Source organism: Sarcophilus harrisii, chromosome 4 (assembly GCF_902635505.1).
Source record: "Sarcophilus harrisii chromosome 4, mSarHar1.11, whole genome shotgun sequence".
NCBI lineage: Eukaryota > Metazoa > Chordata > Mammalia > Dasyuromorphia > Dasyuridae > Sarcophilus > Sarcophilus harrisii.
Window position 1 is genome coordinate 182,150,635 of NC_045429.1, and position 12,192 is coordinate 182,162,826.

The 12,192-nt window shown below is 36.7% G+C and overlaps 1 protein-coding gene across 2 annotated transcripts in view; it reads left to right on the plus strand.

The window, feature by feature from the left end:
* Positions 1–2,313: 2,313 nt before the first annotated feature.
* The window catches only part of GOPC (golgi associated PDZ and coiled-coil motif containing), a 41,413-nt gene continuing 31,534 nt past the window's right edge, over positions 2,314–12,192 (plus strand). For both annotated transcript variants that reach the window (XM_031964365.1, XM_003769382.4), the window contains exon 1: positions 2,314–2,866. In XM_031964365.1, coding sequence (XP_031820225.1) covers positions 2,579–2,866 — 288 coding nt within the window. In that variant the 5' untranslated portion in view covers positions 2,314–2,578. The remainder of the gene's footprint in view (positions 2,867–12,192) is intronic.

Sequence of the window (12,192 nt, forward strand, 5' to 3'; positions counted from 1 at the left end):
AGTGAGTTCCTTTGCTATTTACTATGGTATGTTCATTGGGTAATCAGTGTTTGGTGGAAAAAGGGTCAAATCTTGAATATAGAATTTGGAATCCTCCTTTCCCCCCAAATAGCAAAGTGATCAGATGTTAATTTGATCCCAGTCACAAACCCTAGATGAAGAATATTTAAGGGAACAGATTTATATATACTCTAACCTAGCATTCTCTTCTTTGAGGATAGCAGAGTGGTGGGTCTAGCTGTAATCTCCTGCTTCCCTTCCTAGAAGGACCCAAAGTAGGACGGAGAAGAGACTACAAATATCTATTCTGCCTCCTTTGAGCCACACAACAACCGTCCAAGAAATAACATATATGTGGGAATTATATACCTGTTACATCATAATATCCTTTTCTTCTATTTCTCTTTTGTGTTTTTATTCCTTTTCCCTCTACTACATACATATGTCATTGATTAATACTTGTGTAAAAATTAAGGCAGATTTCCACATATGATATTCATTTCTCCATAAGTTAAGGCTGTGATTTTATTAGTGATGGGAACTTTTGGGTGAAGAAACTACTACCCAAGTGCGTCAACAATTTCTCTACAGTTTACAGTCTTGGTTTCCTAGAATACCAAGAAGTTAAGTAATATGCACAATCATGCAGCCAGTATGAGTCAGTAAAGGGACCAAACTTAGATATTCTTGGCTTCGAGGCCAATTCTATCCATTTCACATTATCAGTTTTGCAATTTTATCATCACACTGCTTGGGTTTCAAAAAAACCCCCAAGGTTAGGGAAATGATTCATTCACAAGCATTGTCTATTTAAATTACTTTTTTTTTCTTCTAAAACTAAAGATTCTGGTTAAGGATAAAAAAAATCTCCCAGTTTTTTTGTTTTATTTAAATGGTGAAAGGAATTCCTCTAAAATGTTTTCCTTTAAGGACGGATTCATCTGACCTCCTCCCCAAACCAAACCATAGCCTCTGAAAAGGTAGTATTGCGTATTTTAAAAAGTGCTGGCAAAGTAGGAGGCAAAATAATCAGCCTGGTCTAACCGGAAATACCCTCTTTGGAATCAGCGGAACTAAGTTCAAAGGCCAGCTGTTACTCCCTGTTTGTTCGATGCTAAGCATATAGGGCAGCACTTTAGCCATCAGTTTCCACATCTGAAAAAAGGTGGAAGGAAGGGGTTGGTCCAGATCTCTCGACTCACTTTGTTTTAAAATTCTATGATCTATATAGGACTGCTTGCCATCTGGGGGAGGGGGTGGAGGGTGGGAGGGAAAAATCGGAACAGAAGTGAGTGCAAGGGATAATGTTGTAAAAAAAACTACCCTGGCGTGGGTTCTGGCAACAAAAAGTTATAATAATAATAATAATAATAATAATATATATATATATATATATATAAAGAACATAACATCACTAGTTTTTTCCCCTTAATGTCTTTTCTTTTTATTTTATTTTTTTAATTTTTTTTTGTCTTTTCTTTTTATAATAAAGAATTAAGGAAATAGAAATAAGTGAATAAAAGAGGTCTATGATGAGAAATGAAAGGTTAAAAACAAAGGCATTAATAAAACTTTTTTTTAAATTTTCTTTAAAAAAAAATAAACAAAATGAAATTCTATGATCTGGGGGACTGTACACAATCGGCCCCGAAGGAATGAACAGAGAAGCGGGCGTCCAGCCTCACGTTACGGACAGTGCAACCTTCGCGGTTATGTCTTCAGAGGACGCTCCCGTTTCCGCAGCACCCGGGCCCGCGTGGCACATCACCAGGTAACCCATCATTTGGCCTGCGCAGGCTAAGTACTTACTCTGGGTCACCAGGAAAAGAGGCATTAGGATGGGCTGGAGAAGATGCAAAGGATGCCGGGACGGACAATTCGGCAGATTTCCACTACACTAAGGAACTAAAACAAGTCAGCCCAACTTGCCCGGAGAACATGGGGGCGGGAGAAGACGTGGTCCCGGAGTCGGCACAAAATGTATCTACTGCGCACGCGTAGGAGGCAGGACATCGCTCCTGCTTTAGCGCCCCTTACTGCCCCTTCCACTTTGGGATCTGATAGAACAGATGGACGGAAACTACTCTCCCACGCGACGTGGACTCCCCGACTCTTCCTCTTTGCCTTCCCACGTAGACAGCAACGCGACTCTAGCTTTCCAACTCTTCTGAGTTCCCACCCCTTAATTTGCCAGTACTCAAGATGGCCGCGGAGAGTATGGGATGTCAGGAGCCTATCACAGGCCGAGCACTAACCTTTGCCCCGCCCCACTCCTCCCTCTCCGGAGCCGGTGGCAGACAGCGTCTGCGCCTGCGCAAAGGGGACTGGGGGGGAAGGTGTGGGGGGGGTGCGACACGGTCCCACGGTATTGCCAGTTCCGCCTCTGTAGCAGCTTCAGTCTCTGCTTCATCCCTTCGCTACCCCTAGAGCTGGGTTCCCATCGTTACCTGCGCGAGGGGGCAGGGAGGCAGGACCGGCCGCGGCGCGCTCCCGGAGAGCTCGGTCCCGGCTGTTCCCCTCCCGCGGGCAGGTGGCCGGGGTCGGCGGGAGAGGCTAGGGGGAGGCCCACAGCAGCGCCATGTCGGCGGGCGGCCCATGCTCGGCGGGGCCCGGCGGGGTCTCCGGGGGTGCCTCCTGCGCTTCTGGGGTGCCCCCCGGGGGGGTGTCGATGTTTCGGTGGCTGGAAGTGCTAGAGAAGGAGTTTGACAAGGCCTTTGTGGACGTGGACCTGCTTCTAGGCGAGATCGACCCGGACCAGGCGGACATCACTTATGAGGGACGCCAGAAGATGACCAGCCTGAGCTCTTGCTTCGCGCAGCTCTGCCATAAAGCACAGACTGTGTCCCAGATTAACCACAAGCTCGAGGTAGCCCGGCGTGGGGACAGGGTAGGGGTAAGGGGTAAGGAAGGGCGCTGCTCGGGGCTCGTCGGTCAGCTCCTGATGAGTAGGCGGCGACTTGCCCACCTGGGGCCCTCGGGACTTCCCCTTGGCGTGGGGGAGGGGAGCCTGAGGCAGAAATCTGCGGGCGTCCACCTAACCCTCCCTGCTTCTTGTAACCGTAACTACTGGTTACCCCTTTTCTACCGTGGAAAGGACACCTCAGTCGAAGAAGAGATCGCCACAGTCCATTTTCCGGGCCCAGGGACCTAATATTAGGGTGGTGTCTTGTTCCCCATCCCAACGTTTGTGATTCTGCTGTCGGATTAATGGATAAAGATTTGCATGTTGGAGATACACTGTTGATTATTTTTTTAGTGCTGGAAACACACCGTAGCCTTTTTCTTCCGTACTTGAGCTGTTTCGTGGAATTTGATCCGATCTGCTGAGACAAATTAGTTTGGAGAGGGAATTGCTTTCCTTAATTAAAAAAGATGCTAGAGTGGTTCTCTTTATAGATAGGTTCAGTTCTTAAGTTACTTCAGTTGTAGGTGAATGCCTTTCAGCGTTGGGTTTTGTGCGCCAATACATACCTTTTCCAATCTCCCTTATTGCTTTTCTTCTTAATTTATCCTGTCGAGACTTCCCACCACCACCAAATCTCAGTGCCGTTAAAAACTTTAGTAGCTTTTCCAAATCTTAGTGCAGTTTTAAGTCGCCAAATCTTTAGTAGCTTAAAACTGCGCTGAATTTTTTGAGACATCCTATATCTCTCGTTTGTGTAGATCTCTTTGAATGTTTTCTCCTTGGTTAGATTTCTTGAGCTCCTTGGAAAAAAAAAGGGGCTTCCCCTCCCTTGTATTTCCAGTGTTTAACGCATTGCCCCGCACTTAGTGGGTGTTTCATGAGTAACTTGTCAACTTACTTGACATGCATGGTCTCATTCTCAAAAGCTGGATTCAAGCTAAGTAAAGAATGCTCATGCCTTAATCTTGTGACTGCTTCTAGGGGCAAAAATATTTACACATCATATGTAGAAATAAATTCAATTTGGAACATTGTCACAGTATTACTGTTTCATAAAGGAACATTTCTCACTATAGGTTTTATAAGCAAAGAATTAGACTTGTCCTTTAAAGTAGGAAAATGGGAGCTAAAGTTGAGATTAGGACAGAGGAATTAGGAAAAACTATGGTGATAACTTTCAGTTCTGCAAGAATAAAATTATAAGTAAAAGTGATACGTTTTTTATTAAGAAATTATTACTATTGATTCAGACATTTGGGTTCTTGGGAGGTAAAGTTGAAATTAGGACAGAGGAATTAGGAAAAACTATGGTGATAACTTTCAGTTCTGCAAGAATAAAATTATAAGTAAAAGTGATACTTTTTTTTAAAGAAATTATTACTATTGATTCAGACATTTGGGTTCTTGGGAGGTAAAGTTGAAATTAGGACAAAGGAATTAGGAAAAACTATGGTGATAACTTTCAGTTCTGCAAGAATAAAATTATAAGTAAAAGTGATAGGTTTTTTATTAAGAAATTATTACTATTGATTCAGACATTTGGGTTCTTGGGAGGTAAAGTTGAAATTAGGACAAAGGAATTAGGAAAAGTATGGTGATAACTTTCAGTTCTGCAAGAATAAAATTATAAGTAAAAGTGATAGGTTTTTTATTAAGAAATTATTACTATTGATTCAGACATTTGGGTTCTTGGGAGGTAAAGTTGAAATTAGGACAAAGGAATTAGGAAAAACTATGGTGATAACTTTCAGTTCTGCAAGAATAAAATTATAAGTAAAAGTGATAGGTTTTTTATTAAGAAATTATTACTATTGATTCAGACATTTGGGTTCTTGGGAGGTAAAGTTGAAATTAGGACAAAGGAATTAGGAAAAACTATGGTGATAACTTTCAGTTCTGCAAGAATAAAATTATAAGTAAAAGTGATAGGTTTTTTATTAAGAAATTATTACTATTGATTCAGACATTTGGGTTCTTGGGAGGTAAAGTTGAAATTAGGACAAAGGAATTAGGAAAAACTATGGTGATAACTTTCAGTTCTGCAAGAATAAAATTATAAGTAAAAGTGATACTTTTTTTTTTAAGAAATTATTACTATTGATTCAGACATTTGGGTTCTTGTCACATAATTTGGATGACTTCTTCTTAAAGGATCATAGTTCTGTGACTTAGTAAAAATAATATTGAAAGAAAAGTTGTGTAGTTAATCTTTGGTTAACTTGCTATTGCAAACAAAGATTTTCATCTTAAAGCTTTTTCCTGAATTTTCATTGACAGCTTATCCCTTCCAAAAAAATTTGGTAAGAAACTGGTAGTGAAAATGCCTCTGGAATTCTTGGATTTTAATATTTTTTATTGAGTCTTCTGTGCAATATATTTCTCTTTTTTGGTATTTGCTTTTGGGTGTGTATGATACTGTTTTATGGGTGGTACTTAGAAGATCTCTGAATATTTACTCAAATGTAGGAGTGTATTGTGAATAAACATCTTTTTATATTAGAACAGATTTTTAATTTCTTTTAAAAACTTGAATAGCCAAATACTTAAGCAGTGATAACTTAAATGTCAAATCAAGAAGTTAATTTTGTAGAAAAGATCATTTTGTGAGTAGGAGCTGGTTTTCAGTTACCTTCAGCTTTATCCATTCCAAATGAATGTTAGTAATCATAAATTATTCAAAGTTGTTCTCTTTTCTCAAATGACATATTCTAAATTCAAATTCACTTGTGCAAAATTGTATTTTTTAATGTAAAAATAAAATTATAACCCTTTGTTTCAGATGAAGTTCATGGTAAATGGAAGAAAAATAGGCTTTCATTTTGGGATTGGATATATTTAGAAAAAGTTGCATTTGATTTATTTCAACACTTCTGAAATATTGTCAGATCTTACAAGTTTAGCAAATTCTGCAGTTTCCATTTAATAGGAACTCTTAGCTGTACATGTAGAAAAAAAAAGAGTCACTATCAGTAAGAACTTTTCAGAGTTTACCGCAATGTAGCTCATGTATTTCCAATCTTCTGAATACTTAGAAAATATTGGCCTAACATTTTGATGTATTCTTTCTGTTCCTTATATAATATGTTTTTTAAGTGCATCCAATCTAGTTGGGTTTTTCTGGATACTCTCCCACTTATCAATGTCTTTGTAAAAATGATGTACCCATGAATGAATGCAGTATTCCAGATATGGAATGTCCACTGCTTATTATGGTGGGATTTATGTTTATGTTTGATTGCCTCCTTTGTTTGGGACACTATATTAACGCAGCTTAAAATTTTTTTTAGTTTTGTTTCTAATGAGATGGGTGGACTGGTCATTTTGTTGGCTTATATAGAACTTCTAATAGAACTTATATAGAACTAAAACACATAGTTCTTTTTCATATGAATTGCTCTTAAACCAAATAGGTCTCTCCTGGGGGAACTAACCTGGAGCCAAGAAATGGTATGTCTTGTTAAAAGTATAGCAAAGAGGTCAATTTCATTAGATTGAAAAGAATGTGGAGGGGCATAAGATATATGAGATGACTGAAAAATAGGAATATGTGGCTGAGGTCTGGAGGGCTTTAAATTCCAAGCACAGAATTTTTTATTCGAACATATAGGTGATAGGGAGCCACTGTAATTTGAGTATGAGGATGACTTGATTAGATCTGCATTTTAGAAAGATCAATTCAGTTGAATTTAGTATGCCCTTGGCTGGGTTGAGACTAGTGGCAGGTAAGCCAACCAGCAAGCTACAACAATAATGGGAGGAGATGAGGGCCTGCACCAGAGGTAGCAATATCAGAGCACGAAACAGATGTATGTGTGTGATACATATATCTATATCTACACATACCTTCTACCTATTTCTATTACATCTATCTATCTCAATAGACATCTATTTATTTATGTAGTTATCTAGCTAACTTGTATGGGAAATGATACAGATGTGAAATCAACAGGCCTTGGCCAGGATGTGGGAGGTGAGAGACAGTGAGGCGTAGAGGAAGACATCTAGAATGTGAACCTCAGAGATTGAGTAGATGGTGATATTAGGGAAGTTTGGAAGGGGAAGGTTTAAAAAAGAAAGATGAAGAATTCATTTTTGGACATGTTGAATTTTATTTTCTTGGGATATCCAGTTCAAGAGGTCTGAAAGAGAGAGGTAGAATATTGAAAGTTAGGAAACACATTTAGCCTGGATAAAAGGATTTGAGAATCAATATTATTGCTGTTGTTGAGTCATTTCAATTGTGTTTCACTCTTTGTGACCCCATTTGGGCTTTTCCTGGCAAAGATATTGGAGTGGTTTGCCATTTCTTTCTCCGTGTTATTTTACAGAAGAGGAAATTGAGGCAAACAGGGTGGAATGGCTTGTCCAAGATCATACAGCCAGTGAAAAATATCTAAAATTAGATTTGAATTTAGCTCCTTCTGACTCCAGGTCTGGTACTCTATCCACTGTGCCCCTTAGCTTTTCTAACTCTTTTATTTCAATAAATATGTATAATTCAACCATTTATGCTAAATTGTTTTGATTGTGTTCATATGGATATTGTGCTCATTGAGAACCTTTTGATTCTTTGCTTTTGACCTTTGTATTATAAACCACTTTTGATTATATACAATGGAATATAGGCAGTTACGTGATGCAGTGGATAGAGTGCCAGGTTTAGTCAAAAAGATTTATTTTCCTGAGTTCAGATGTAGTCTCAGATACTTAGTAGCTGTGTGACTCTGGGCAAGTCATTTTAACCCTTTTTGCTTTAGTTTCTCATCCTGAAAATGAGCTAGAGAAGAAAATGACAAATCATTCCAATATCTTTGCCAAACAAACAAACAAACAAAAAAATGGGGTCATGGATTGTTAAGACTGAAAACCAGAGTTGAACACAATTGAAAACCAACTGAACAAGGAGAAAGTGGAATGTACCCATTCTTAGTCTTTACCATTGTTTGGTGAAGTGAGAACTTTTTGTTTCCAAGTATTTCTATAAATTTTTAATCTTTTTCATGTGCTCTTAAAATAACAATTGAGTACATTTTTTTTTTTCCTGAGGCAATTGGGTTTAAGTGACTTGCCCAGGGTCACACAGTTAGGAAGTGTTAAGTGTCTGAGGTCAGATGTGAACTCAGGTCCTTCTGACTTCAGGGCTAGTGCTCTAACCACTGTATCGCCTAGCTGTCCCAACTGTGTACTTTTTTGATGAGTAAGTATTAATCTTTCTATAATTGCATTAGAGTAATTTTGTTTTGTTAATATGATATAATTTTTTTTGTGTGTGTGTGTGGATGTGTATGTATCCTTTTAGATCTGTTCTGGTATATTTTATCCAATTAAAAATATGTTAAGACCAGTATTGCCTAGGTATTAATCTTGGTCTTCTGTTAGCCAATCTTTTTTTTTTTTTTTTAACAAATTCATTCTCAACTTTTCATGCTCTTAGCGTCTTACCAGGAAAAGTTAAAGATGGTTTTCTTTTGGTAGTTCAATCTGTCCTCTCCAGTCTTTGATATAACACATTTAAGAATTTTATACTTAATGAATCCAAATTACATTTTTATATTGTTGGAGAAAGTTTTGAAAGGATGAAGTAACTGTTTATTTACTCTGCTTTTCAGCCAAGTTCATTTACTTGTAGGTTTTTTGAGTGATAAAAGTTGTCAATACTTTGTATAAAGTATAAAAATACACAACCATGCAATTGTTCTATTTTTGGAGATGTCATTAGTGTTCTCATGTTTTGGTGTAGAGGCCTAGAACTCTGGAGAAGTATACTTGAAACAAGATGTTAACTCAGTGTGATTGATGAGATGATGGCTCTCTAGTTCACATATACTTAGTACTTACTGTGGTGATGTAATGGTGCTCTAGTTCACATATATTCAGTATGCTGTAATGATGTAATTATACTAAGGTATATAAGAGCTGAGAAGAATTGGAAAAGGAACAATTCTATCTTTGACCATCCTGGTGGCTCTCCTACCTCCTCCACCAAGATCAAGGACTTGGGCTGGCTGCGAGATCTTCCAGAAAGCTAGCGCAAACATTACATTTTGGTAGTAATTATGTGATGCTTAAGAAAGATGGGATAGGCTTGCTTCAGAGAATAAGCTTTGTTACTAATTCATGCAGAATTGTGGAGTAGTTGAGTCAATAATTATTTCTCTTTTCAAAACAGGATGCTTTGCAGTTTTGCAGAAGAGATAGAATTTGTCACTTCCTTTAAAGTACAAGTTTTCTTTGGGACTTCTTTAAATCATATATAGATACTATATTTTCCATATCCTTCTTTTGGAATTTCCTCTAATTTTGATGTTTATCAAGCTTCCATCTTAATATTTTTAATTTATATTATTTTATTCTTGGTGTTGCTTTGGCTGCTTGTATTGCCTTAACCTTTTGGCTTTCTCTTTAAAATTAAAAAAAAAATTTTTTTACATTGATACTTTTGTTTTCATGGTACCTACATTTCTCATTGTTTCTCTCCCCAAAGAGATTCCTTATGTCAAAGAAAAAAAAAGAATTTACCAAATTAACCGTGTCAAAAAAATCTGACATCCACACCCATAATCCTTTACTTCTGTAGAGAAGGGAGGTGGATGACTGTCAGCTACTAATTAAGGGCATCAAGAATTGATGATATGTTTTTATGTTCTGGATTTCATCCTACTTTTTTTTTTTTTTGTCTTTAATGAAACAACATGGTGTTTTCTACTGTGCATAGGTAGATGTTTCTACTCAGAAGCTAAATTTAGAAACCAATATTCAGATTAAAGAAGCACATTTGGTTTTATTTATTTCATTGGTGGTGATGGATTCAGGGTGCAGAACGAGACTTGTGGGTTTTTTTTGGACATGGCCAATGTGGGGTTTTTGTAATATATTTTTGTTATAGATTTCCTCTTTCTCCTCCCTCTCCCCTCACCCCTATTAAAAGTGGAGGAGACAAAAAATGAATTTTTGTTCATTGATAAAAGAAATTATAAGTTATAAGCATATTAAAAGTTATCTAGTCTGTTAGCCCCCTTTTTTAATATAAGAGAGTTTTGGGTGTAAAGTTCAAGGTTTGCTTTCTTGAAACTATAGTATAATTACAATCAACATTTATTCAATTCACATTGTGTTTGTTGCACAGTACTAAGTTCTGTAGGATATGCAAAGGTGCCTTTAATGGAATTTGAAATTTTATAAATTCTGTGTTCTTCGGCTTCTAAAATTATCTATTTCATTCAATGCAAATTATGTGCTTAGAAATTTGAAAGAATTTTTTTTTTCTTTCTTGGCCCCACATATAACTTATATTTAGGTTTTTCTGTACATGAAACACTTAAAATTTTTTTGTTAGCTTTCAATTTACTCATGAATAATATTAGTTTGGTTTATAGCAAAATTCTGGTGTAATTAAATCATTGCTTTCCTGTGGTCTTTCTCCCAGATCAACAGCTATTTTATTTCATGCATAATAGATTTATCAGTAAGTTAAATTACCTGAAACCTAAATCAAATTCAGTTAACACTTTGGGCAGATGTAGTGTAGATATAAGGTTTGTCAACTTTTTATGTAATTATAAATATATTTATACAGTTTCGAAACAACCCTCAATTCTGACACTTCACAAGGGGAAAACTAAGAACCTGAAAAAATAGGAAATGTTTTTAAGATGTAGGAAACACAAATCCAGAATATGTTTGAATTCTTTTTACTTCCATAACTTAATTTTATGTTTAAAGTGTAAGATTTCCTTTAGAAAATGTGGTATGATAAAGAGAAACCAAAGGCTGTGAAACTAGAACAGCAATTAGTAAGAGATCAAAGTGAAAGGGCTTATGAAGAAATAAGGACATGAAAGCTTTACTGGAGTTTTTACCTCTGAAAATGTAGTGGGGAAAAAAGTCATCTTAGGAAGATATCAGTAGTACTTTAAAAAGTTTTTTTAATAATAGCTGAAAATAAAATTTTCAAAATACATACAAAGATAGTTTTCAACATCCACCCTTGCAAAAGCTTGTGTTCCAAATTTTTCTTCCCCCCTTCTCTAGACAGCAAACCTCTAAATAGTTAAATATGTGCAATTCTTCTAGACATATTCTTACATTTATCATGCTGCACAAGAAAAATGATATCAAAAAGGAAAAGAATGAGAAAGAAAAAAGAAGCAATAAAGCAACAACCAAGATGAAAATATTATGTTGTGAAGCACATTCAGTCCCCAAAGTTCTCTTTCTGGAAGTAGATAGCTCCGTCCATTACAAGTCCATTGCAATCCTGGCCTGAATCACCTCATCATGGAAAAGAGCCAAGTCCATTAGAGTTGATCATCTCATAATCTTGCTGTTGCCATGTACAATGTTCTCTTGGTTCCCATTTCACTTAGCATCAGTTCATGTAAGTCTCTCCAGGCCTTTTTTCTTTTCTTTTTTTTTTTTTTTTTATTATATCTTTTTATTTACAAGATATATGCATGGGTAATTTTTCAGCATTGATAATTGCAAAACCTTTTGTTCCAGTTTTTCCCCCTCCTTCCCCCCACTCCCTCCCCCAGATGGCAGGTTGACCAATACATGTTAAATATGTTAAGTTAAATACAATATATGTATACCTGTCCATAAAGTTATTTTGCTGTACAAAAAGAATCAGACTTTGAAATAGTGTACAATTAACCTGTGAAGGAAATAAAAAAATGCAGGCAGACAAAAATAGAGGGATTGAGAATTCTATGTAGTGGTTCATAGTCAGCTCCCAGAGTTCTTTCGCTGGGTGTAGCTGGTTCAATTGATTATTGCTCTATTGGAACTGATTTGGTTCATCACATTGTTGAAGAGGGGTCTCCAGGCCTTTCTGAAATCATCTTGAGTAGCATTTTTTTTCTGATAGTTTTAGTACTGCATAATTTTTCATTATAAACTAATTCATATATGCATTTTGGAGAGCAGATTGTATTCCTAGGTGGTGCAATAAATAAAGAGTGCTGGACTTGGAGTTAGGACATGAATTCAGTGCTGTCTCAGACATTTACTGAGCTTTGTGACCTTGGACAAGTCATTTAACCTATCTGCCTCAGTTTCTTCATCTATAAGGGGGGGGTGATAATAATAGCACTTATCTCTTGAGGTTTTGTGAGGCAAGAGTGAGATAATATTTGTGAAGTACTTTGAAAACCTTGAAGTGTTATATAAATGCTAAGTTTATCACTAAGGTGTCTTGAATGAGTACTTGGGTACTAAGTTATAGTAGTACAAAAAAAAAAAGGTTTTTTGTTCATTAGGGTCAGGAATATAGGGCAAGACACTTAGGT